The sequence below is a fragment of the Nomascus leucogenys genome, chromosome 21 (assembly GCF_006542625.1).
Source record: "Nomascus leucogenys isolate Asia chromosome 21, Asia_NLE_v1, whole genome shotgun sequence".
Lineage (NCBI taxonomy): Eukaryota > Metazoa > Chordata > Mammalia > Primates > Hylobatidae > Nomascus > Nomascus leucogenys.
Window position 1 is genome coordinate 48,643,055 of NC_044401.1, and position 27,634 is coordinate 48,670,688.

Sequence of the window (27,634 nt, forward strand, 5' to 3'; positions counted from 1 at the left end):
TAGTCGCAACAGAGGCTGTGTGGCCTCCAAAGCCTAAACTGCTTACTGTCACCTTCTCCAAGAGAGCTTGTTGCCCCCTGGCTTGTAGGCTTCAAGGGCACTGGGGCAGAGCGCCACTCCTCTGAGTCTTTTCTTGATGCCAGTGCAGCACACAGCTTATCTCTTTTACTTTCCTTGTCACCATAATCCAAATGAAGTTGGGATGCTCATCTCCATTTTATTGATGATAAAATAGTAGCAGTAGTAGTTTTAATCACTAATTTATATTGAACAACTTCTAATTTTTAAAGATACCATGCTAATTGTTTCACGTGGATTATCTCAATGTAACCTCACAAATGCCCAATTAGGTACATTTTCCATTTAAGGGAACTTAGAGAGGTGACATGCCTGGCCTGGGGTCACATAGCTAATATGAAGGATTTGAACCCAAGAAGTCTGACTTGAAAACCTGCCTTCCTAACCACTGTGTTATGAGGAGAAAAGGTTGCTTGCCATCAATTGCTCATTTACTGAACTGTTGTTAGCACTGGCAGCGTACCAGGCCCCCTTCTGGGTGTGGCAGATGCAAAGATGAATTAGAGTGACCATTCTCTCGAGGAGGTCCCTGTAGGACAAACAAGCAAGGCGGTAGCCACTCCACCTGTGTATAAGTGTTAGAACTGGCTTGGCCCTATGAGGAAGATGGGAGGTTTACAGACTCCTGGACAGGAGCTTCCTGGGCTCATGCCGCACTCCGTCACTGCTGGACTAGTGGCCTCTGGCTATTCACTGAAACTCTGGGCCCCAGTTTGGTCACCTGTACAATGCAGGACATAAGGGGACCTACCTCTTAGGCTTGCTGCGAGGATTGAGTAGGTTAATCCATGTTAGCTTATAGAACACTGCCCAGTGCTGATGGCCTGAGTGGAGGTGGCGACAAAGGCAGGGATGGCACAAACGTGCGTGGAAGGCCCTGGGGGTGCCAGGCAGCCTTGGAAGGCTGCCGAGAGGCAGTGGAGCTTCAGAGAGACTGGGAGAGGCAGGGTCAGGCAGGCCAAGGTGGGAGACGGGTGGGAAGCTCTGGAGGAGAGTGCCGTGCTCCCGGGATGGGCTGGGGCAAGGAGCTGAGCCGGGGCCCTGGCAGAGCTGGCTTGGAACTGGCTTTCTGCTTGTGTGTTTTCGGATTTATAATTGCTCTCATGTGCCGGGCTCACATTTTCTGAGAGGGAAGAAGAGCTGCCCCAGCTGCTGCCAAGTTCCGCCTCCATGAGCGGGCCCTCAGTGGGCAGCCACAGTGGGTGGAGGGGGGAAGGACCCAGGCAAGGATTCTACGACCTGTCCCTCTCCTTTCCTGTTCAGGCCTCTGTCCCAGGCTTCACTCCCCCAGGACAGTCTCTGGGCAGACCACACGGGGTGCATCCTGCTAGCTAGGACACTGTCCTGACAGGCCGAAGGGGCCCCTGCTGCCTGCCCAGGCCACGGCACTCCTAGCCTTTCACTATGGGCCCCGCCTGTCCCTGCACTGGCTTTCCCCTGCCTACTGTGCCCCTCGTCCACCTTCCACCCAAGAAGGCCCTTCCCAGGAGCATGTATTCCATTCAGTAAGATAAGGTGCCAGCACTGGGCTGCCTGCTGGGTCTGCACTGGTGGCCTGTCCTTGCCCTGATGGAATGTCCAGTGCCATGTGGAAGACAGACTTTAAACAACAGTGGGCCCTGTCACCACAAGTGGTGAGGCTGACCTGAGGAGCAGCCTCTGTGAGAAGACAGCAGGGGTTTAGAGGAGACTGGGGAGCCTCCCGAGGCAGTGAGCTGGGAGCTGAAGATGTCCAGATTGGCAGTGAGGGGAGAAGCAGTGAGTGAGGGCCAGCGCGCGGGGGCGACAGTGCTCGTTCACACAGCAGCACCGCTCCTCTCTGTCCCCTCACTAAGTTTCCATCCTGGTACTCTAGGGCTACTTTGCCTTTCCCCAGGCTGGTACCCCTCTATAGCAGAAGCAGTTTCCCCAGAATTGAGAATCCCCAGTGCCCAGCTTGGGGCACATGTGTCAGGGAAGGAGCTTGCATTCTTCTCTCCTGGGGCTGTTGCCGTGACGGCCGGTCCAGGTTCAAATCCCAGCTCTGCCACCTGCTGGCTGGGTGATGGCAGGCAAGTGACTGAAGACAGCATGGCTGCACCCACTTGCCCTGCAGCTTGGAGAGGGACCGTGTCCCTACCTGGGAACCCCTCAGCGTGGTGCCCACATGGGGCAAGTGCTCAGTCAGTGTTAGTTGCTGTCATTACTGCTGCTGACATCGTCATCACAGACATCACAATTGTCACCAACTCCCTCCAGGGAAAGTGTTGCTCCCAAAGGAAGCAAGGCTGACAGCCTGGTGGGTTTTCGAGGCTTTACTCTTGGGCCTTGAGAACCTAAAGACACTAAAGGCCACTTATCAGCTTCCTGTGGCATCCGTGGCCTGAATGGGCCCACCTTGCAAAAGTCCCATCCGTTAATGCATTGCCAGAACATGTGAGATTGTGAGCCGTTCAGACATGACAGTAGCGGCTGAGCTGATGGGGCAGAGACTCAGAGTGGCCCTTAATGGTTGGTCACCTTCCCTGGGCCCTTTAAGGCTTTGGATCTGGAGCAGGAGGTGCCACAGGGGCAGTGAGAGCTGTGGGAGAGCTGGGGTCTGCAGCCCGAAGCGCAGGGGTGGTTTGGACCTTGCTGCCACCCCATCCCTACCTTTGCCCCTGCTGGTCCTCTGGTCTTTCTTTGCTTGGCTGACATCCAGCTGTCACTTTGATGGGAAGTACCCTCTGACTCTGCAGATTGGTGGGGGCTGCTTTTCCACCCCACCCTGGGGGCAGAGTATTTCCTGGCATTTTCCCATTCAGAGTATTTGCTTAACATGTTTAAAGTATTTCCATTAACCTTAGCTACAACTGATAAAGTTTTAAGATATTTAATATTGACACCCCAAGCTCGGGGTAATGACTTCTAAATGCATGACAGCTTTTGGGAAGAGCTGTCACGTAAGTGGTGTATACTGGTTTCTGCCCTTAGGGGTAGTTCACATACTTAGTTGGCTAAATCTCTCCAGATAACCAGGAAAACACTTGTCAGCCCTGAGCTTTGCTTGTACCTTTGGAAGGATCTCTTGCATTTGGGAAATGGGAACTGCTGGCAGAAGCCGAGCCTCCTTTTGAGTCCATCTGGTCACCCAAGTTCTTGGAGCCATCTTCTCCAGGTGGATTCCTTGAAGGTCAGACACAGTGGAACAAAGGGATCCTCCTTGGGCTGTGACAGAGCCCACGCCATTCTGTCGGCTCTCGCCCGGAACTGACCTTTGTTATTTGAAGTGCTGGAAACAGCACACCTCACCTCGCAGGTGCAGTGCTTCCCTGCCCTCCCAGCCCTAGTCTTTTAATTTCAGTCTGTCAATCCTAACAAGAATTACTCTTACCTGAGTGTTAGGTACTGTGCTTGGCCTTGACTTCTCACCATAGCCCCACTGGTGTTGTTATCCCCTTTTTACTAACAAGGAAACTGAGACTCAGGGGTGAAGAGCCGAAAGTTGGCCAGCCAGGAGGCAGTAGAACCAGCCAGCATGATTCGTTCTAGAGCTGGAGCACTTCCTCCCCTGAAGGAGCCAGCCCCCAGGGCAGATCATGGAGAGTAAACATGACCCTGGAAAATCACTTGGGCGGCTGCCATGTTGAATGCCAGCCCATCCTCTCAGTAGGGTCAGCCTGTGTTGGAGCAGCCTGGTATTCCTTCAGCAGAGTGAGGATGCAGGATCAGAAGGTACAGGCGTATCTCTGAGTCTGAGCGCCTCCCTCCCTGTGGCAGGGGCTCCCTCAGCTGAGGCTTGCTGCAGAAACCAGACCATTGAAGGGGCGGTGGGCTCTCCACTGGCCTCCATCCGCTCTGGGGAAGGAGGCACGTGTAGCCACAGGCACAGACCTCTCACGGCCTGGGTCCTTTCAGCTGAATTCATCCTCACCTTGCATACTGTTTGGTCTGGGGCTGGGAGTAGGGTGAATGCTATCATTCTGAATGCCAAAGGGCCAGCAGAGGAATTTTCTACAGTGTCAGTTTTCCCAAGGGCAGTTAATTCCAAACTTCACTTTTATGTTAAAACAAATATGAATCTATTATGGCATAGAATGCAAAGTTTCCATGAATCTTAAAGTACAAAACTTGGTATTTCAAAGAATTTCTGTGCTTCTAGCAGTCAGCTTCAGGGATTTATTCTCCTCTGCCATGGAGTGGGGGGCTTCTCTGTGGGAAAGAGAAACACATCATGCTGTCTTTCAGGACTTCCTGGCCCTCCATGTGCTGGAGTGTCAGCACACTGTTTGCACTTGAGGATTCCAGGTCCCATGGAAAATACAGATTTCATGTGGTTCAGTGAGTGCCTTACTCCATGGAGTTACTAAGCGCTTTCCCTGAGAGATCCCAGGGAGGAGGGAGAGAGATCCAGGAGGGGAAAGTTGCTCTTTTATTTTCTGATAGCCAACTTCCAACCCATTCCATCCTGCACGACAGAAGAGTGCACTTTCTACCAGCTGCTCTGCCCGCCTGTGGGGCACAGCTGTAGGCCTAGGGCTTTGCATGGTCTGGCTGTACCAGGCCCTCAATTCTTTTTGGTGCAGTTAATTCTAGGTGATTTGTTTAAGATTGAGACATTGAATGTTTCCTTTAAGTTTTAAATATGCTAATACTAAAGGCTAAACTTAGAAAATGAAGAAGAAGAAATAGAAAAATAGAGAGGAGAAAAACATCCTTAGCACAGGGTAACCTTCCTGTTGCTGTTTCCAAACCTCAAACTCAAGGCTGCCTCTCCGTCCCAGACAGACTGTACCTTGACCTCTATTTCATGGTTAGAAAGAAGCTTCATAACAAAGAGAGATAATGGCCAGTCCGTGCACTTGTTCTTCACACAGGCAGGGCAGGCCCCCAGCATCCCTCGCTGGCCTACTCTCTGCCTGAAGGTGGGACGCATCATCCCAGAGTGGACCTGGAGCCCAGAGCTGTCACTGCTCCCTGTGCCATACAGTCTCTGCAGACCCAGCCAGGCTTTTGTTCCTGGGGAAGGGGGAAGGGGGAAGTGATCTCCCTGTTGAGCCTTGCTGAGGACATCCAAGTTGTCTTTTGTGACAGCTTCCTCACTTTGCTCCAGATTTGGACCCAAGCCTCTGTGCCTCAGGCCCAGCCAGTGCTGTGGCCAAATGAGCTCCCACTTCAGTCAGGCCTTGCTGGGCTTGAGTCCGAGTTTCATTTACCATTTACCAGCTGAGAGGCCTTGGGCAGGCTACTGACTCTCAGTTTCCTCAGGTGTCAGGTGGTGGTGAGGTTTGGAGAGAGTGGTCTCAGGTACCCTGTAGAAGGCCTGTTCTGCAGCAGGCTCTCCGGGAAGGATGTTTGCATGGGGAAGAATTCCTAAGAGTCTTTGCAGCCTCAGGAGCCAGGCACAACATCGAGCTACAACCTGGTGGGATGGTCTTTCTCTTTTAGTTTAGGTATTTCTTTTTGAACCTTTTCTTCATGTATGAAAGCAATATATGATTACTTTAGACATTTTTGTGGAGTATAAAAAAACTGAAAAAAAAACCCTCCCCCTTAACTATAGTTAAGAGTGTATTTTAAATACATTTTTATACCTTGATTATTGGTTCAATATTACAGAGAAAGCATTTTCCATGCTGATAAAAGCGCTTCATATATTTTATTATGTAACACCTTGCCTGCTGTTTTATTTAGCCATTCCTCTATTGTTGGGCAGCTAGATTGTCTCCATCTTTTGCCTATCCTAAATAAGGTGAATATTTTATCATACTAAGGTGAATATTTCCAGTGATCCACCTTTGACTTTTGGAGAGCTTCCCAGAGGTGGAATTCTTGGACAAGAAATGTAGAAATGATGAGAGCATTCCAGAAAGGCTGGACCAGTGTGATCTTGTGTGGTGCTAGAGGAGCATCTGGAGGGGGTGTTGAGGGATAGAAGCATGAGGGGTTTGTCATTGTCTCCAGACAACTGCAGTGAGGACCAGATGCTTGCCCCCAGGCACCTCAGAGTTAGGGCTGGTGTGCTCAAGTTTAGTACAAAATATATTGGTGTCTTCAGAGTGCCTGGCTCCTGGGCCCAGCCTGGGGTGCCCTCCTGCTCTCTGGCTGCTGGGCCAGGCACTGCGTGAAGCTTGGATTGCACCTCACACTTTACTGCATTGCCCTTTTTATTTTGTGGACAACTGAGAGACTCCCACCGTCTCTTTTGCCCACCCCATCTTGGCAGGTGGTACAGCTGTTTCTGTAGGTGGAGGGAAAAGATAGTCTCCCATCCTGGGCCAGTTACCTCAGCAAGGGGCACCTTGATTTTCTCATCTGGGTTGGGCATTCTGGCTCCTCATCCTATGGTGGTGGCTTCCAGGTGTTGCTGGGGAAGGCGAGACTCAAGCCAGCAGTGTGACAGACCTAGCCGGGAGGCTCAGAAGTGCTTCTCTTCCTCCCAGCACCTGACCCCTCCATTTCCTCCTCTCAGCCCAGGGCTGGCTTCCCCCAGAGTCTGCCTCAGAGTAGACTGTCAGTCTGTATTGAGTAAACTGATTGGAACTGGATTCTATTACATTTAATTGACTAGAAAATCTGTCTTTTTATTCTTAAATAGTTAAGTTTTAATCACACAACCAGTTCATGAATTTCCTGTAGCAAAACTGAAACCTTTCAGTTAAGGGAAAAGGAGGCCTGTTGCATCACACCCCATCCTGGCCTCTCATCTAGAGGAGATCCTGTTAATTCTTTTGGGTTTAACCTTCCAAACCCTTTTCTATGCACTGTGCTCACAGAAATGTACAGCACTGTTGTGTAAATGTGTGGTGTCATATTCTGAGCAGTGTTTGCACTTTTCTGGCCATGCCCCACATGGATTCTCAGAGATCTTGCCTCATCACTACACACAGAGCTACCATACTGCCTGCCCTCCACATGTGCTTATCAGTGTGGACACCTCATGTCACACATAGCCATGTCCCCACTGATGGACTTTCAGACTGCTGCCCTGTCTTTGTGATTATTCCCTGTGCTGCACTGACCATCTTCTTGTGTACACCTGCACAGGGCTCTCCTGGGAGGTGTCAAGAACTCTGCCTCAGACCTGCCCTGGCACCTCCCTGTACTTTTCCCATTCCCCCCCACACACAAGGTTGTCCCCCTCTCTCCCGATCTCATTTGTATGTCATTGTCATTCCAGACCCAATTCAGATATCCTCCTCTCTGCAGCCTCCCTCATAGTACTCACCACATCGTATTCTAAATATACTTTATACATCTGTCTCCCCAGTGAGTCTGGAGTTCGGAGGACAAGGGCCATGGCTTCCCCCACATGCCAAGGCCAGCACGTGGCCTGCCATGGAGTAGGTGCTACATGAGCATGTTGAATTAAAGCCAGTGGAAGGAGTAAGGGAGATGGGCCTTGAAGAATGAGTGCTGGGAAAGATGTGCAGGAGGGCATTCCACATGGATAAACAGCAGGGCAGAGGCAGGGAGTGTGCTGGGAGACCAGCCTAGAGCTTTGGAGAGCACTGTACAGATGCAGGAGGAAGGCCAGGGGTGAGCACCAGGGCACCTGGAGCCCTGGCAGGTTTCTTTGAGGACCTAGCCTGACCCGGGCTCTATACTAGGGAAGTGGCCTGGGAGTACATGGAGGAGGGGGCGGCTGCTATGGGTGTCTGAGCAAGAAGTGAGGCCCAGTGACCAGAAAGAGACTGGGGATGTGAGGCAGGCAAACTCCGGGATTTGTTGGCTCGTGGGCTATGGGAATGGTGCCCATGAGGAAGGAGCCAAAGGCTGAGGCTTGAACTGTGAACAAGGGCTGGGGGCCACCGCAGTTCACTGAGGACCTGGTACATACAAGGGCTCAGGGAGACCCTAGGCACATGCTGCCTCCTTCAATTTTCACAGAATTCCTGTGGCTAGGACCTGGTACCCTTAGTCTACTGGTGAGGACACTGAAGTCTAGAAGTTACAGAACTTGCCCACAGCTCAGAGCTGGAGCCACAGCTCCAACCTCAGTGAATCTGGCCCCAAGTCCAGCATGCTCACTGCTGACAGTGGGCACCCACAGAAGTGGGCCAGGCCTAAGTGGGGTGGGAGGTGAGTGCAGGGGTGATTCTGGCTCTAAACAGAATCACAGTCTAACAGCCATCTTGTGGAGTAGAAGGAGCCCATGCCTCAAGCCACATGCGCCGTCCAGATGTCAGAATGCAGGTGGGCAAGGTCCAGGCCATGGGATGGGGTGTGGGGTGCAAATTAGATGCCCTGGTGCACCCCAGGACCAAGGAGCGGGCCGTAAGCCCATTGCATGCCTGCCCTTCCAGCAAGTTATAAGGATAACAGTGGAATGCAATAAAGCTGTTGTAGTTTCTTGTCTGTAAGGCTAAAGTTGTAATAAACAGAAATTATGAGCAAAAGAATAAACCTAGAGAGAAAGTCAGTTCTTAGGGTCATCACTGCTTTGCATCCCTTGGATTACAAGGGCTTTTATGCCATATTGGTTGCACGTAGGAACTGCCCCTCAGGGGGTGGGGCTGGCCTCTTGGGGGCTCCGAGCCTTGTATCCAGTGTCCACCGAGGCCCCACAGCACCGTGCCAGGTGAGAGTGCCTCGCCATTTTACAGGGATTAACAATGTAGATGGCATTCTTTTTTTCTTTGATCCACCTGAAGAAATAGTGGCAGGTTGAATTTGAAAATACATCCCAGACCTAGCAGCCCCCTTTTGCAGCCACCTCAGTCCCTGGGATTTGGGTTTGGAATGGGATACCCTGTGTCTCAGGAGGCTCGCAGTGGCAGCTCAATTGGATGACTGAGTCCCAGTGTGATCCTTGGCACCTCCCTCTCACCCTCCTCGCTCACTGTCACAGTGATCATTCTCTTTTCTTCTTCCCTATTTCTTCTTATCATTACTGTCATGGACCCAAATGCCTTCAACCGCTCCCCCTCCAGCACCCACGGAGGGAGAGCGAGGCCCAGGCTCAGCTGCTGGGCAGCTTCCCTGGGGCCCCTGTCTCTGCCCTTGGCTTGCTGGTCATACCCTTGTCTGGCCTTGCTGATGCTCTGGTGCCAGCAGCCACAGGCCGGTGCTCCTGCAGGGTGTGAGTCCAAGTGATGTTGCCCCACACAGCTGCACTGGGGTGCAGGGGATCATCAGTTGAGTCTGACGGACGTTCCTGAGCATGCTCCTCTGTGCCAAGGACGGAGATTAGTGCCACCCAGCCCCACCCCCCACCCCCGCTGATGCTCTCAGTCTGGACAGGAGGCAGGAGCTAAAGGGATGGCTACATAGCAAGTGTCGGAGATAAAGTGGGGGTCAAGTGGTGGGGGCTGTGGGGGCCGAGGTGGGCAGGCAGCATGGCCTGCTCTAGCTGGAGTAAGGCTGGAAGGATGAGGAGGGGCCTGGCAGTCAGGAAGCCAGCTCTGCCTAGGCACAGGGCTGGGAGGCACCATCAGGCATCTAGGCCATGAGTTGGACTTGGCCCAAGCATAGGGTGCTGAGGGCAGTGCTGAGGAGTGCTCAGGAGCCAGCCAGATGGCCACAGGCCTGTGTGCCCATCCAGCAGCCTGCCCTGAGGGGCGGGAGCTATGGGAGCCACACATAGGAGGGACATGGCCGGTGCCAGGCTTTCATAAACCTGGCTGAAGGACAGGGTAGCCCTGGAACTGTGGGGATCTTTCTATCCACCTTGGATCCATTCCTTTAAGACCCAGACCCACCTGGGCTTTTTGCTCAGGCCCAGGGCCTACAGGTGAGGTCCTGTTCGCTGCTCCATGGCGGTGATGGCTTTTCTGGCTCAGCCCTGAAAACAGAGCTGGATCCCTTGGCTTACCTCCCAAGGATTCCTTATCCCCTAAAAAGCCCAGGGATGTCATTAAAAACAAAGTCCCAGTTGTATAGAAAACAGAAGAATCCAGCATTGCTGTAATTCATTTAAAGTTTTATGGGATGACAAATACTTGGGGTGGCTGGGAGGAGGAGCGTAAAGCTCCCTGGTGAAGCTCCCTAGTAGGCCCCTTGTCACTTTTATGGTTTTCCATCGTTGCAGTGACTGGGAGGTTAATCACGAGGGTTTGTTTGTAAGGTCGCCACAGATGGGCAGGGGCCGTGGCTGGGCCACATGGTAGAAAGCCAGATCATTCTCTTCCTCCCAGAGTGTGCCCCATGTGGCAGGCACTGTGCTGAGGATCAGTGGTGAGCAAAATAAACCCAGCCTGTCTACCTGGGGCTGTCTGCCCGGCGGGGGAGACATCCAGGAAACAACAGAGCGCACAGGCACACACTGGACAGATGCTAACAGGTTACGGAGCTTAAGGAGCGTCCTGGTCTGCCTGGAGACTCAGCAGGTTTTGTGAGCTGGTTGGGGGACCACTGAGGTCTCAGAGTGAGTGGGATTCAGCTGGGTACAGGGTGCCACAGGGATGAGGAGAGCTGGGCAGGGCAGCAGTGTTCCCGTGGGGCTCCGGGTAACACTAGCCACGCTGTGTGCAAGGGCATTACTGATGCTTGGGAATCCGAGCCCACCCTGGGCACAAGGGGGCAGGGGCAGGGATCAGATGGACAGACAGTCAGAGCTCCTCCCCATCTCTGACCTGTAGGTGACTGCGCCCAGCAGCCTGTCTCATGGCTATGCAGGAATCCCTGAGTACTGGTCTTCCTGGTGCCCTCCCCAGTGGACAGTTGGTATTTTGTCTGAGGCCTCATGGGATCTTTGGATAGAAGAGACTCCTGCCCAGCACAACTCCCCATCATGTGGAGGGGCCCTAAAGGACCAGGCCAGGTGGGCAGAGCAGTGTCTTAGGGGCTGCCAGGAACCCATGTCTGGAAGGGTTTCCAGAGGCAGCAGAGCCCAGGAGGAGAGCCTGATGTGCAGGATAGCAGGGTGCCTAGACCTCCTCCACCTCTTCCCTGCTTCCTCAGTGCATCTCCCCTCTTCCCCCCTTCCTCAGTGCATCTCTCCTCTTCCCCCTTCCTGAGTGCATCTCCCCTCTTCCCCCCTTCCTCAGTGCATCTCCCCTCTTCCCGCCTTCCCCAGTGCATCTCCCCTCTTCCCCCCTTCCTCAGTGCATCTCCCCTCTTCCCCCCTTCCTCAGTGCATCTCCCCTCTTCCCCCTTCCCCAGTGCATCTCCCCTCTTCCCCACTTCCTCAGTGCATCTCCCCTCTTCCCCCCTTCCTCAGTGCATCTCCCCTCTTCCTCCTTCCTCAGTGCATCTCCCCTCTTCCCCCCTTCCTCAGTGCATCTCCCCTCTTCCCCCCTTCCTCAGTGCATCTCCCCTCTTCTGCCCTTCCTCATTGTATCTCCCGTTCCCCCCTTCTTCAATGCATGTCCCCTCTTCGCCCCTTCCTCAGTGCATCTCCCCTCTTCCCCCTTCCTCAGTGCATCTCCCCTCTTCCCCCCTTCCTCAATGCATCTCCCCTCTTCCCCACTTCCTCAGTGCATCTCCCCTCTTCTGCCCTTCCTCATTGTATCTCCCGTTCCCCCCTTCTTCAATGCATGTCCTCTCTTCGCCCCTTCCTCAGTGCATCTCCCCTCTTCCCCCTTCCTCAGTGAATCTCCCCCCTTCCCTCCCCTTCCTCAGTGCATCTCCCCTTGTCCCTCCCCTTCCTCAGTGCATCTCCCCTTGTCCCTCCCCTTCCTCAGTGCATCTCCCCTCTTCCCCACTTCCTCAGTGCATCTCCCCTCTTCCCCACTTCCTCAGTGCATCTCCCCTCTTCCCCACTTCCTCAGTGCATCTCTCCTCTTCCCTCTCCTTCCTCAATGCATCCCACTTCCTTTCTCCCCTTCTCCTCCGTGCATCTCCCCTTCCTAAAGAGTTGTGTGCATCACTGAGCACCTGGCTCACATACTGGCTGAGGTACATGCACTTTGCTACCCCTAGGAGTTGTGGGTGGGACACTAGATGTTGGAGAGACTCCAGAGAATCCCTTCTAGGAGGGACTTGTTCCTGGGTAATTGGAAACTGCACACTAAGATAGCAATGGGTCAGCACACCTTATCTATTAGACTGCAAAAATGTAAAAGCCTGCAGCCTCAGGTGCTGGGGAGGGTGTGGGGAAGAGGTTATTTCTTGTACTGCTGGTGGAAGTGTAACCAGCCACTTTAGAGAAAAATCTACAAGATCTAGTAAAACCGAAACTGTGTCCCACAGCACCACAGTTTCTCATCCAGATATCTATACTAGAAAAACCCTATATATATATATATATACAATTTGATGTATAAAGAAATGGCCACTGTGAAATCATTCTAGTAGTATAAATAGCAACTCACATGTCCATTAAGGGTATGGATAAATGACATATAAAGAAATACTATACAGCTGTCAAAAAAGAATACCATATATATGTTATTGTATGTTTTTTGACAGCTGCATATATGTGTGTATATATAAACACATGTATATACACATACATGTGTATGGTAGTATATATATGTATATACACACACACAAATATGAATAGATGTCACCAATATATTGCTGCAGGAGGGAGGCAAGTAGTAAATTAACTACAAACATGGTGCCACTGTATACACTAATAAGTCTATACAAGTTGAATGTCCCTTATCGGAAATGCTTGGGACCAGAAGTGTTTTGATTTCAGATTGTTTTGGATTTTGGAAAATTAGCATGATATACTTAACAGGTTGAGCTTCTGAAATCCAGAAATCCAAAATCCAAAGTGCTCCATTGAGCACTTTTTATTTTTGAGACGGAGTCTCGCTGTGTCGCCCAGGTGGGAGTGCAATGGCACAATATCGGGTCTCTGCAACCTCCACCTCCTGGGTTCAAGTGATTCTCCCACCCCAGCATCCCGAGTAGCTGGAATTACAGGCACCCACCATAATGCCTGGCTAATTTTTATACTTCTGTAGAGATGGGGTTTCACCATGTTGGCCAGGCTGATCTTGAACAGGTGATCCGAGGTTCCCTCTCGCAGCCCCAGAGGTGGTGCTGGGGAGCTGGGATCTCAACCCACAGGGGCGGCGCTGGCAGTCTCCAGGGCCCATACTGCTCTGTCCTCATGCACAGCCCCAGGTTTGACTTCTTGTGTGTGAGATGTGATTAAATGCATTAGGCGGGGGAAAATGTCTTATCTGTACCCAGCCTAGGTCAAAGAAGAGGGAGCAATAAGAGCAGCCAAATTGAACCTTATTAAACAAAATTGGTTAGGTCTGATGGAGCCAAACCTAGACTGATCTTTAAAAGCTTATTTCATTTTTCCCCTCCAGTCTGAACCTCTTTGAATTGAAGTAACTGATCCTGCTGTAAGCTTATTAGTGTCAAACCTTGTGTGTTTCTTTTCCTCTCCGATTTACATTTTATTAAGTAATGATGAAGTTGCAAGGTCCCAACCCTAGCCCTTGGCACAACCAGGAGCTTCCAGGCTCATTAGTGGAACAAAATGGATAATAGAGGTCCAATCTTATTATAGCTAGTACATTATTACAAAATCTCTGCACATTAGAAAGGCTGCTAAGCACAAGTCTGTTACCTGCTTCACTCAAGCATCTGTTGATTCTGTAAAATGCTGGAGGGACCCCCCCAACACTGCTGTTCCCTTACAGTTTGTTGTGATGGTGTGGGCTGTCCATTTCTTACCTGACAGAAGGAGTGCCCATGTTAGTGACATCGCTGTGCTGAATTGTGTTTCATCTTGGACTTCTGTGGTGGAGTGTGTTTTTCTGGTGTGATATAGTAAGAGAATATGTGCTTTAATGACAGGCAGATTGCATGCTTTGAATAAATGTCTTAACCTCTGGGGGCTTCAATTTCCTTGTCTGTAAAGTGAGATCATCATTAGCCACTATCATTAGAAGTGAATGGAATGAGCTGTGTAAAGATTTTCCCCATCATAGGTATCCAACTCTTTCTCCATCTTCTGTATCGGCCCCGTGGTAACATGATGCAGCTCATATGCATGTCAGTTGAGTGCCTACTATTTCATGCCAGATGCTGTGGAGAACAGAGATGAGCACAGGATGACTCCACCTCAAACTGTTCCTGCTGGATGTTTTCAGTAGCCTCAGAAAGTGCATGGTAAAGGGAAACCAGATCATGCTGGGCACACTACCATGCAGAATCCTCAAAACACCAGAAAACTAAGTTGAAAGACAGTCGAAAAGCCAGAAGGAGTATCGAGCTCATTGGGCCTGGGAGCAGTCAGAAGCGGGTGTTCATTTGTGCTCTCATCCACTTGATCAGCAAACTGGGCATATTGTGCTACCCAAAAACAGGAAACATGGGAGGCTGGGAGGGAGGGATGCAGCTGAGAGTTAGCTCTGAAAACTCCATGGGCTAGTCCAGCAGGGAGAGGGCTGCTGCTGACCTTCCTCAGGGTAGCTGCCGGCATGAGCTTCCAGGTGAGACGGCCTAGACTGAACCTGCCTCTGCCACATCTGAGTCTCGAGGCAGGCCTGACTCTCCTGGGCTTTGCTTTGTCACCTGAGAAAGGGGGCTCATCTTACTTGCCCGTTGGCATTGATGTAAGAGTCACAGTGGTGGCGTGGAGTCCCCTGTCTTGAGTGTTCCCTCTCTGTTTCTGCCCCAGGAGCCATCTTTTTGGGCTCAGGCTGTGTGAGCTCTACATGTTCAATCACTCAGGAGCCACAGCTGCCTGCTGCCTGCCGCCAGCACCCTGACTGGCTGAGCCCGAGCCTGGCAGGGCGGGGTGTGGTTCTGCTCGACTGTCAGAGCTGAGGCCGTGGAACATCAGGCCTGCCTTGCAGTCCCAGCGTTTATCGTCCCAAGTCTCAGCCTATTTGTTTTGTGACCTTGGAGATATCAAAAACCTCTGTTTCTTCATCCATAAAATTGAATGTCAAAATATTGACCTGCCTGTGGGGTTTTTTATGAAGAATAACTGACCCAGAGGATGGCAGAGCTTCTTTGTTCATCAGAAAGGACCAAACTGCTTAGCAAGCTTGAACTTGAGTTTTAAAAAAGTGTTTGCTTGTTTGATATGTTCCTCCCTCCCTCCTTCCCCAGAAGTGCTTGGTGCTGGAGGGATGGGAAGGATGTGAGGAAGAGCCTCTGCAACCACCCATGCCCTCTGGGGAGCTGGGCTCAGGGAACGGACCTCCCAGAGGCCACCATGGTGGTATAGGGCAGCAGCACCTCTCCCCATTCCACCTCCCAGCCTTCTGTGCTGCCCTTCTCACTGCGTACCCCGCCTGGGACACTGGGGGCCCCTGGGCAGCAGGCCCCAGCCCTATCCTCCCATTTGGTAGACTCCTTACCCTTGGGGTTTCGTGGATCCTCTGAGGGCCTGGCCAGCCCCCGGACCACCCTGTTCCTGCAGCTGTGGATGTGGAGCTTGGGCCCAGGAGGAGCTCCCCAAGAGAGGGCCCATGTGGCTTGGCTCCTTTCAGTTACTCTTCCCACTTGCATTGAGGCCTCCCACATTCCAGGCATGGCGCTAGGCACTGCAGATAGAAATGGAAAAAAAAAAACAAAGCAAAGCCTTGTCCTCATGGAGGTTCCATTCCAGTGCGGGAGTGACAGCCAGTGAACAAAGGGATGCCAAGTGGTGGGGAGCTCTATGATGAAAAATCAAGTGGGCAAGGTGCTAGAGAGTGACAGGGATAGGCCAGTGCCTGTCTCTTGCTGGGTGGCTAAGGAGGGGCTCTGATACAGTGGCATCCAAGCAGGTATGGGAAGGAAGTGAGGAAGAGAGGAACTGCAGGTGCAGAGGCCCTGAGGTGGGAGCATGCCTGGCACATTCAGGGAATGGGAAGCAAGGCCCACATGACTGAAGGGATGTGAACAGTGGGTCGGGGTCACAGCAAATAAAGTCATAAACATCACGGGGGTTGTGTGGCATTGTGAGTCCTGGAAAGGACTTCAGCTTTTACAGAGTGAGATGGGAGGCCATTGGAGAGCCTGGAGGCAAACCCCAGGGTCACATCATCTGTATTTTCCCAAGGACAGGAAGAACAGGCTGTGGGGGAGAACAGGCTCTTCGAAGAACAGGCTGCGGGGGAGAGGGCAACAATCCAAGCCAGGTGAGGCTGGGACCAGGGCAGGCAGTACAGGGACAGGAAGGGGTCAGGCACTGGACCTACTTGGAAGGTAGAGCCGACCCTATCTCCTGATGGCTGGTTACGGCTACAAGAGGACAAGGAGAGTCCAGGTGGGTGGAAGCCCTGGCTTTTCCCCTGACATCAGAGCGTTGCCCTGGAGAAGCAGAAGGCTGAAGGAGACTTTAGGTTCTGGGCGTAGTAAGCTGGGATGCCTATCAGCCATTCAAAGAGGCAGTTGGGTGTAAGTCTGTATGCTCCCAGCTCCAGTCTCCACCTCCCCTGGAACTCAGATGTCTGTGTCTCTCTGGCAGCCTCAGAGACAGCTCCTACTTGCAGAACTCCCAGCTCCCCTCCCCTGAAGTTGGCTCCTCCCTGCTCCCACCTAGCATGAGGCAGATCCTCAAACTAGAAACCTGGGAGCTGTTCTTTACACATCAGCTGTTCTTTGCACACCAGTCTCTCCTTGTCCCCACATCTAGTCTGTCACCACCAAAATCTGTCTTGAACTCTGAGTATCTTCCTTGCTAATTTCCATGTTTCCTTTCTTACTTCTCCACCTCCCCTGAATCTGTTCCCCAAACTGTGTAGCCAGTTTGCATCTTTTAAAACCGCAAACTGGCAGGGTCATTCCTCTGCCATCCCCTGCGCCCCACCACTGGTGGCTTCCTGGTGCTTTGTCCCATGGCAACGGTGGCTGGCCCATGTCTCCAACCTGCTGTCTCCCTGGACCACCCCACCTCAGCCAGCCCTGCCACCCGCAGTTCCACTGGGGGCCTGGATCTTCCCCTGCCCAGGGCCTTAGGCCTGCTCTGCTCTTCCGTCTGCCTGGAATCCCTGTGGGTGGTTCGTTACCCATCTGGTCTTGGCTCCAATGCCACCTCCTCAGGGAAGTCCTCCCTGACTACCTACAATGAATTAGGTCTCCCAGTTGTTCGCTCTCATAGAGCCTCATCCTTTTTTCTCACAGTACCTCCCACAGTTTCATAATTCCTCATGTGTTCAGTGGTGATCTAATTAACATCTTTCTTCTCTAGAAGACAGCAGACTTTATAGAACCCAACTGTCTAAAATGATCTGTTTTGCTCATCCTGCTGGCATTCCAGAGCCTGGGCCTGGTCCCAAGAGGAGGTTGCTACCCACGTGTTGAGAGAATGTGCGCGCGCCACCTCAGCTGTGCCCCATGGACATTAGCGAATGTTTGAGGAGTGAGTTATTCAGTAGATGGAGAGAGGCCCTCAAAGTTGACTAAAAGATAAATGACTGAAAGGAAAGCCTGTTTTTCTCATTCTTAAGTTGGTAAAATTATCTACTTTTCTTTATCTCTGGTGTTCTAAATGGGTCTTCTGTTTTGAAGCGTCCCTCAGTGAGCGTGGGCTCACTGACCACCCCGTGTGGCAATGCTGTCTGCATGCGCCTGTGAGAACCCACAGGAGTGCCATGCTGCCCTGTCCCCATCTTTATCTGCTTCACAATTTCCTGTCTAGGCCCTTAAAATCTTGATTTGCACAGTTATTTATCTTTGTGCTCTTCATGGTGCCCTGGTAAGGCATTCTTTATGATTTCAGTTCTGAGAACACAAGCCCTGTTGAAAAGAGAACATGCTTTGAATAAAGCCTGCTTGGCGTTCAGCTTGATGGGGAGGAGGAGGGGGAAGGGGCTTCAGGGCAGCATGAGGTCCCTGGCCGCCCTCTCTCACAGGAAGGCTCATAAACACAAGGATCTCGCTCAAGCCCCGGCAGGTCTGGAATCTCAGCTCGGTGCTTTGCCAGGTATGATTTTGCCACAAGAGGCATTTCTCTTCCAGAACCTGATGCAGTCACTCTCTTCAGCGGGGCTGGGCATTTATCTAGACCTGTCACAATCAGGTTTCTCAGCAGCTCCTGTGCTGGGCACTGAGGATGCAGCATAGGGAGAGCACAGTCCTTGTCTCGGGATTTAGAAGGGAAGAGATGCATATTTGATAGGCCAAAATTAAGAAATCTGGCAGTGCCAAATGTTGGAGCAGACGTGTATCAATGGGGTGTCTTGGGCCTTGTTGGTAGAAGTTGATTTATCTACCTAGCAAAGTTGAACACCCATTCACCCTGATATCCAGCAGTTCAACTCCAGGAACTGTGTCCTTGAGAAGCCCTTGCACATGTGCCCATACAGGATCCTCGTGACAGAAGAAATTCATTGCAGCATTTTCCAGCAAAGAACTGGAAACACCCCCCAGTGCACATCAATAGGAGTCCAGGTTGTGCTAAATACACAAGGTGCGGCAGATGGCATCGGCAGCAAATGAGCTGCAGGTGCACGCACTATGTGCGCAGATTTTTAGTATCATAACTGGCACGATGCCTCATTCATACAGTTCAGAAACTTATACAACAAAGCAAATTACTGATTAGGAATGTGTACTACATATGTAGTGAACCTCTACACAATCATACACACGTGTGTATAAAAAGAAAGGGAATGCTGTGTGCCAAATTCAAGGCAGCGGCTCCCTCCCGATGGGGCAGGTGGGAATGCTGAGTGGGGAGGACCACACAGGTAGGTATGAGTTATCGATAATGTAGTTCAGGGGCAGAAGGGGCAATGAGCTCATAGATGTTTCGTATATAATTTAAATCTGTCAGCACACAGAGGCAGGGGCTGACCTGTAAAGCAGTGGTAACCAAACAGTGAGTCAGGTTCCAGTGGTCAGCTGTGTCTGGAGTTATCAGGGAAGCCCTTCTAGGAGGTCTGTGGGAGCAGGGGTTAGGGATGAATGGGAATTTGCCAGTGGAAGAAATCCCAGGGAGCAGCCTCAGGGGCAGAGTACAGAGACATTCAGAAGCACAGCGTTTACAAGGAATCATTCAAGAGTCCCTTGGCTATGGTTTCAGGGTTGGGGAGAATGTGGGGCCGAAAAGGCTGTGGAGTTGGGCTGCGTGGTGGAGGCTTCGTGGTGGCTGAGCTAAGGAGTGGGGGCTCAGCCCTGTGAGCAAGGCTTTTCAGCAGATTGCCTTGTGGAGCGGTGAAGGGGGTACCAGGAAACCCCCACCCATCACAGGGAGTCCCCATAGAATTCCAGCTGACCAGAGGATCTTCCTGCTCATGGCAGGACCATAACAAGCTTTGTAAGCCATGAGGTAGATGATGGGAGCCCACATAGGAGCTGGTGACAAATAATTGCTTTATCAGAGAAACATTTTAGAAAGCCGCACAGGCTGCTGCAGGCGCCTGGGAGCGAAGAGTTGTGACCTGGGCCCCACCTCACTGGGCAGAAGACGCTTAGTGTAAGGTGATATTCTCCAGTGACTCTGAGTAATGTTCCCAAAAATCTCATTCTCCTATTGCCTTTTCAGACCATTTCAGAGATGTTTTCTGTTTCTTTGTGATTGATCTTGGCTGTGGCTTTTGACACTGTGCGTCTCACTTTCTCTGCCCCCTGACCTCTGGTTAGGTAGTTAATGATCTTTAAACAAACACTTGAGTATTATGGCTCTCCAGGAAAGGTCCTGGGCTCGTGGGCCATTAGCAACACACTCTCCCTTTATCCAGGGAGAAAATGAGTGTTCGTACACCCCGACTCGGTAGACAGGGATGCTTGCAACCTAAGTGTCAAAATTCTCTTTAGTTTAACTGTTTTTGATGGCAGGTTTTCTGAAATACGTTACATATTTCTCTGCTTCAAATCCATGAACACAGTTTCCTCTCATCTTAGAGACAGTGGATCATAGGTAGGAGTGTTCGTTCATTTCAGGAACTTTTATTGGAGACTTTTCTGTGTCTGTTCCTGATTTACAAACTGTGAATGCAGAAATCTGCCCAGTATAGTAGTCAGTGATATTTTAGAAACAGAGATAAGATCAGGTTACTCCTTTGCCTAAACTCCTCCATTGACTTCCGGGCCCTGCACTCTACTGCGGGGCCCGAGCCTTGACCTCTGTATTAGTCCGTTTTCACGCTGCTGATAAAGACATACCCAAGACTGGGTAATTTACTTTTTTTAAAAAAGAGGTTTAGTGGACTCACAGTTCCACGTGGCTGAGGAGGCTTCACAATCATGGTGGAAGGCGAAAGGCACGTCGTACATGGCACCAGGCAAGAGAGAGAATGAGAGCCAAGTTAAAGGGGTTTCCCCTTATAAAACCATCAGATCTAGTGAGACTCATTCACTACCAGTATGGGGGAAAGCACCCCTACAATTCAATTATCTCCCACCAGGTCCCTCCCACAACACATGGGAATTAAGGAAGCTACAATTCAAGGTGAGATTTGGGTGGGGACACAGCCAAACCATATCAGCCTCCCTCCCTGCTGTCTCCCTCCCCACCCTTGCTGCAGCCCTCCTGCCTCGGTGTATTCCCAGACTCACCAAGCTACTGCCCTCTTAGGGCTTGCACTTATCAGTTCCCCCATTTAGAGCTGTCTTCCTTTGGGTCTTCACACAGCTGCCTGCTTCTTATGCTAAGGTCTTAGCTCAAATTCACTTCTGCAAGACCTTCACCCCACCCAGGCCTTCTCTGTCACATCACCCGGCCTTGTTTTCTTTATAGCATATGTTGTCTATATATATTACAGATATATATATAACAGATATATATATATTACATATATATCATATAATTATATTAAAAATATATATTTGCATGCATGTAATTTATATATTAATTTTATATTGATATGAATTGAATTAATATGTATAATTTTTCCTATATAGGTAATTTTGTTGTTGCTGTTGTTTCTAGATATTAAGCTCTTTGGAAACAGAGGTCACTGTATTTCTTCCCCTAGAACAGTGCCTGGCACACAATAGGCACTCTGGGAATATGTGTTGAATGAATGAAGAGAGATCCTGCCCTAGGCTACCCACAAGCCAGCAGGCAGCAGATACACAATAGACAGTGACCATGCAGCAGGCTGTGGGATTCAGAGGGGCTGGGTTACTACTAAGGAGTCAGAGACAAGTTCTGCCACTGGGAGTTGGGGCAGGCTTTCCAGAGCAGTGGTGTTCGTCTTGGGCTTTAGAGGGCAAATGGGCACAGCTTGGCCAGCTGAGCATCTGGGGAGCCCATTCTCGGGGGAGGAGGCAGGCAAACCTGGACAGAGGGCTGGAAAATGCTGGCATGATTGATGGAAGGGAGGAACTTGGAGGGACTGGAGCCTGGATTGGAGCAGGGGTGAAGGGAACTAAGTTGTCAGGGATTTGGCTGCTATGACCCCGGACTTCCCCGCAGAAGAACAGTGAGACTTGGAGAGTGGGGCCCTGGCCCTGCTTTGCTGGTGGCCCTCGGCCTTGTGCTTTCAATGTGGTACCTGCTCTGGTCCAGGAGAGTGTGCCTGGGCCCCAGACCCCCCTTGGCTTGTCCTCACGGTGCCTGCAGGTGGTGGTAAGCACAGGATTCTCTAGCTGCAGCTCCCCTCTCCTCCCCACAGCCCTGAGGCTTGTTGGTTTCATGTGCTCTCTTGCTTGCTCCCCATCAGGTGGTGAAGAAGGTGAAGTCCATGCAGATGTTCCACATGCCCATCACTTCAGCCATGCAAGGAGACCGGCTGGGCATCTGCGTCACCCAGTTTGACCCCAAGCTGCTGGAGCGCGGGTTGGTGTGTGCCCCCGAGTCCCTGCACACTGTCCATGCAGCCCTCATCTCTGTGGAAAAGATACCATATTTCCGGGGGCCCTTGCAAACCAAGGCCAAGTTCCACATTACAGTGGGCCATGAAACCGTCATGGGCCGGTTGATGTTCTTCAGCCCTGCTCCAGATAACTTTGACCAGGAGCCTATACTGGACTCTTTCAACTTCTCTCAAGAATACCTCTTCCAGGAGCAGTACCTGTCCAAGGATTTGACACCAGCAGTGACAGACAATGATGAGGCCGACAAGAAGGCTGGCCAGGCCACAGAGGGCCATTGTCCTCGGCAGCAGTGGGCCCTGGTGGAGTTTGAGAAGCCCGTCACCTGCCCTCGGCTGTGCCTGGTGATTGGCTCCAGGCTAGATGCGGACATTCACACCAACACGTGCCGGCTAGCCTTCCATGGCATCCTGCTCCACGGGCTAGAGGACAGGAACTACGCCGACAGCTTTCTGCCCAGGCTGAAGGTGTACAAGCTGAAGCACAAGCATGGCCTCGTGGAGCGGGTGAGCATGCCCTTGCCTGGCCCCACACTCCTTCCCTTCTTGCTCGGGCAGCCGAGATCCATGGCCTGACATCTGTGATGACAGCCAGAAAGGCCCTCAGAGACCTTCTGGCGCCAACCTCTGTAGTTTCTGGACAAGGCATCTGATGCCCAGAGTGGTCAGGTGGCCACAGTTCTCTCAGCTGGTCAGTCACAGAGCCAGGGCCGGCACCTGGGCAGGGGGACCCCCACTGTACCCAACCCCACCTGGCTATCCCACCCCCGCTTATTTACATGGTAGATGTGGCCCCCATGGGTCTGAGCAGGTCTGGGCTCCCCCACAGCCAGTGTCAGATGGCAGCGGTTAGCACTGGCTTCCCTGGCCTGCTGCCCTGACCAGGCCCCACTCTCTTGCCCTTGGTGGGCACTGTACTTCCATCTGGCTGGGATCTGCCCACGTGCCCCTGGCAAGCTGCTCATGTCCAGAGGGAAACACTGCCCATCAGTGGTGCCAGGCCAGGTCTTTCCTCACCTGTGGACCGAGGGGACGGGGCTAAGGGTGCCAGAGAGCAAGAGGAAGGAAGGTACAGGAAGCTAACACAGTGGGAGGTCCAGCCCCTGGCTACCTAGGGTGCCTGAAGTTCACCATCGCTGGATGCAGGCCTTAGGCATGTAGGTGAGCCAGTCTAGTTGAAGTAGGATGAGGCCCTGGCTGTGCCTTGCTGGGCGGCCCTTGGCCTTGTGCTTTCAGGGTGGTGCCTGCTCTGTCCCAGGAGACTCTGACTGGGCCCCGGGCCTCCCTCGGCTGGTCCTGTGGTGCATCAGCACCTGGGCCCATTGCTGGGTGGGATGGGCCTGCCACTAGGGTGGACAGAACATGGTGGTCTCCCCCACAGTAGTGGAATCACCTCCTCCCATGGGGCATCCATCCCCAGCAGCTGTCCACACACTGATGAGTGGGAATCCATGCCCGTCGGGCCTTGAAGGCAGGATGGATGGACAGCCAAACCTCACCATCTCTTGTGGCTGGCTCCCTGGCTGTGGGCCCAAGCGGATCAGCAGTAGGTTTACTGGGACATGACTGGGCTTTGACTGGCTTAAAGAGCACGGAGTGCTGGCAACCCCACTGTCGGGGGCTCAGGCTCCTAACAGGAGGGGTCTGCCCTGAGGCTTTCAACAAGCACCTCAGTTCCTCACAGGAGCCTGATGAGGTCCCCTGGGCTTAGTGCAGGTGCCAGCACAACATCTGGCCCATCCACGGTGTCACATATGGTGGGCTTCCATCGCCCACCCTCCGCTCCAGGTCTCTGTCCACAGGTTTTCTCCTCTGGGAGAAAATCCACTGGTTTTCTCGTCTGGGATTCTCTGTCACTGCAGCCCCTTCCCCTCCCTTTCTCCTTGTCTTAGGTTCTTCATGGGTGCTCCACCCTGGCCCTCTTCTTTTCCTGCCCCTGTACCTAGACCTGCCCTCAAGTGGGGGACTGAGGAGCAACCCCTTCCTCTCCCTTCCCCAGACCCAGAGCTTGGACCCTTAGCTCCTTGGGGTCGCTGGGGCCTGCTCAGGGCTCCATCAGCCTTAGGCCAGCCCCAAGATGCTGATTGAAGATGAAGGTGATAAAGTGTGTCACTCGTTTGTCTAGCCTGATTTATTAGCAGTGTTTGGAGTATAATTATTCTATAGTAAAATATCTATGAGAGAATAATATCCCAAATCGTGTGGCTCCTGGGTCTAATTGCTCCCACTCAGGCCTGTCAACAGCGGTGCAGCAGTCATTTCCTTTGAGAACTGGGAGGGAGGGTCTGTGAGGAGCAAGTAAACATGTGGCCGCAATGACTCATGCCTCTGAAGGGCTGAGGGAGGGGCCAGGAGACATGCTGACCTATGTCCTGCCACCAACCTGGGGCATCCCTGGGGCCACCAGCATTTTCCGGCTCAGTCCAGGGAGGCTGGAAGTGGAAGCACAAGAACTGTAGGCAGTCCACAGAAGCTGAGTCCAAATCCCACATAGACAACCCTGAGCAGAGACAGCCTTCCTCCAACCAGGGACAGCCAGGGTGACTGTGGATGTGTGCAGAGGTGAGATCCTATAAGCCCAGGGCTTTGGTCGAGCAAGAGGGCCTTCCTGAGGCTCCACAAGAGAGAAAAGGGCATGGGTGCCCAGGCTAGGAGCAGCTCCCCCAACTGGCAACCCCCTGAGGCTCTAGCTGAATGGGCATCTGCGTTAATGCTAGGGGCTGGCTGTAGGCTGGAGCTTCTGTGCCACATGCTCTCCTCTGGGCCCCAGGGCAGGAATGAGCCTGCCTCCTGCCTCCCTCCACTCTGTCACCACTCTATTGATTAAGCATATACTATGCGCCTTTACTAGCTACATACTTTATTTTGAAACCTTTTAATAACCCTGAGGAAGAGGTCATTATTTTTCCTATGTACATTTTTCCCCAATTAAATTAATCAAATTATGTGCAAATATTTAGGAAAAGTAATATGTGCACATGGTAAAAAATTTCAAACAAGACAATAATTATTCAGTGTAAGGAAGTTTTCTTCCTACGAACCCAGGTCCGCTTCCCAAAGGCAGCCAGACTAGAAACCAGCCCAAGAAATGTGAAGTGACCTGCCCAAGGTCACAGGGTAGTAAAGCTGGAGTTTGAACTCAGGACTAGCTGGTCTCTGAGTCATGAAATTTCCACTTTGTCAGACAGATTCTTGCCCAGTGTGTCAAAAGAGTCTGTGTTCTCTTGAAAAGCTCAAATCTCCGTGGTGGGAGACTTTCCTTCCTGGTAAGGTTGAACTTGGAGATCGTACAGAGTAGGCTCAAGCCCTTGCTGTACCACAAAACAGCTGTACGCCTTGGGCAGCCATTTAATCTCAATTGTTCATTCCTTCGAAGGATGGTCTTGATCTCATCAGGTTGTTTTGAAAGAGCCATCATAGCTTGTGGCTTCATATGTAAGAGCCGACTCTCATCAGGTGAAGCAGAAGGTAGTGTTCCTATTGCAGCTCGTGAGCGATTGGCTGAGTTTGTTCCAAAGGGGCAGCCCTGTTTGCTTTGAGTAGGCCCCAGATCACCCAGAGATTTTCAGATCATCTTGCTTGACCAGGGGCTCGGCTATCTGACAGACTGGTCCAATGTGCAAGCCTGGGCTTTACTCCCAGCCTTACCACCTGCTAGTGTGAAAAGTTGAGCAGACCGTGAGACTTCCATGTTAAGTGGGAATTTTCACAGTGCTGCACCAGGCTTAGATGAAGGTGAGATGGGGGATTGCACATAAGGTTCTGAGATAAGTGCTTGTCTCCTACTGCATCCTTATTGTTTTATCATTATTAATGTTTAAGCTCTTAGAGTCAAAATAATAATGCCTGGAGCGTGGGTCCGCTTTTTTCCCTGGGACTCCATTATTTCTCTTTGAAGCACAGGAGCCAATCCCCCTGGTCCCTATCAGGAGCCACCCAGTTTTGGTTGAAGAGGGAGGGGCTAAGAGTCAGGTAGGCTCATGGGTGTGGTTATCCAGCGCAGGGGCCAGAGAAGTGCCCTATGCTCTTCTTTCCCCACCGTGCTTGGCTGACTCTAAAAATTCCTGGGCACATCACAGCTACTAGTCAGCTTTCTGGACATGTCTATTCAAAGAAGTTTCTGGGAGATCAGAGAATCTTGAAAAGATGAAATCCAGTCTCTTGGGCAGAATTTCCACCACCGTGGTGAGCCAGCACCCAGCCTTTGCTCTGTGATTCGGGGCAAGGCCAGCACACCTACTCTGCAAGCACAGTTAGCCTTCTGAGAACCTGGGCTTGGGCCTCTGAGCTATCTCAGTTCATCACGAAGGGAGACCTTGGCACTATACCTATGTGTTGAGTGAGTACTTTCCGCCAGGGGGGCTTAAGGCATATAGGCCTTCTGAGCCCATTTCCTATAAAGGCATCCTTCATTCATATATTCAGATGTTTACTGAGCTCCTACATTTGTGCCAGGCACTGTGCATACAACAAGATAGACAAAGTTCTTGTCTTCATGGGGGAGGCTGGTAGTGAACAGTAAATTAGACATTTTCAGGTTATAATAAGGTCTAGAAAGAAAATAACAGCGTGATGTAAATATGTGATGCTGAGGACAGTTATTGGAACACAGAAGATGCTAATTTCCAAGCCTCTCCAGACTGTGTTTTTATTTCCTGTGCTCTGCATCACTGGCTCACACTGGAAGCTGGTCAGGTACCCTACCAGTTGTGGCTTAACTCATTAGTATTACATAGAGCAAACTATGGCCCACAGGCCAAACCTAAGCAACTGCTCTTGCCCCAAATCTAATAATCTTAAACAAGCTTATTTTCTCTGGATTCTTCTTTCAGCTGCTTCGATCAAACACAATTTAATTAACTTACCATTGGTAAATGGCTTTCCTTGCTTGGCTAACAAATGAGCCACCCGGAAACCTACTTTGGTTGCAGCCTCATTCTCATTTTTTATTGTTTTGCGTGTCTGCTATGATGAAATATACTGTTTTAAGTTTTCTCTTTTATGACATTGCTTTTCTGTGAGTTGGGAATATTGTGATGTCAGTGTATCTCGTATTCTGTTAACACAACTAATAACAAACACAGTACTTTGCCATGTAATTTGATAAAATAATAATCCATACCCACTGTGCCTTAAAAGTGTGACATTTGAAGTCCACTTTTCTTGTTTTCATGTGATGGGTATGCACCAGTAATAAAATAAATAAATAAAATGTGTCACTGGGTGAGGTGCTGCAAGTTGTAACTATGTTACCACCATCTGTAGTTTACTGACACCTCATTAGGTCTCAGACTCAGCTACTCAACTCTGCCACTGTGACACAAAGGCAGCCGTAGACAATATGTAAACAAATGGGCATGACTGTGTTCCCATAAAACCTTTTGTTGTGAACATTGAAATTTAAATTTTATATAGTTTTCACATGTAACAAAATAATATTCTTTTGATATTCTCCAACGCATTAGAAAATATAAAAACCCTTCTTAGCTCACAGGCCATACAGAAACATAGCAGGAAGAATTTGACCCTTTGGCTATAGTTTTCCAACCCCTGATATAAATGGTTAATAGGGCTCTTGAAATAGAATGAGCATCCTGTGAGGAAAATTCTAATAATTGTCTGCAGCTGAAAGCATTAAACTCTCTCAGCAGTCCTTAGGAATTGGGCTTTTTCTTGGGTGCCCACTGTCTCTGCTAACACTGGGATGCATATACTACTTTATGTGCTGTGTTTTTTATTCTTGGATACATTTGATTTTTTTACATAAGTCCACAGGTACTTCTATAAGAGTGTGACTTGTAATAAAGGGTTAATGAAGAAAAAAAAAAAAGAAGAAGAAGAGGAAGCTTAGATTGGTAGAGACATCCAGAGGTCTCACCTGAGCGGGAGAAGAAAAGAAGTGAAAGTGTTCTAAATGGCTAATCTTTCTGGGGAGAGGGTTTAGGAAAGACTACTAGAACATATGGTGGTAAGGGAAATAGCTGGTATCC

At 51.0% G+C, this 27,634-nt stretch overlaps 1 protein-coding gene across 2 annotated transcripts in view; it reads left to right on the forward strand.

Annotated features, from left to right (window-relative positions):
- Window positions 1-27,634, forward strand: part of EEFSEC (eukaryotic elongation factor, selenocysteine-tRNA specific) — a 256,248-nt gene that overhangs the window by 166,985 nt on the left and 61,629 nt on the right. For both annotated transcript variants that reach the window (XM_003279891.2, XM_030802172.1), the window contains one exon: window positions 21,495-22,151. In XM_003279891.2, the coding sequence (XP_003279939.1) occupies window positions 21,495-22,151 (657 nt within the window). The remainder of the gene's footprint in view (window positions 1-21,494; window positions 22,152-27,634) is intronic.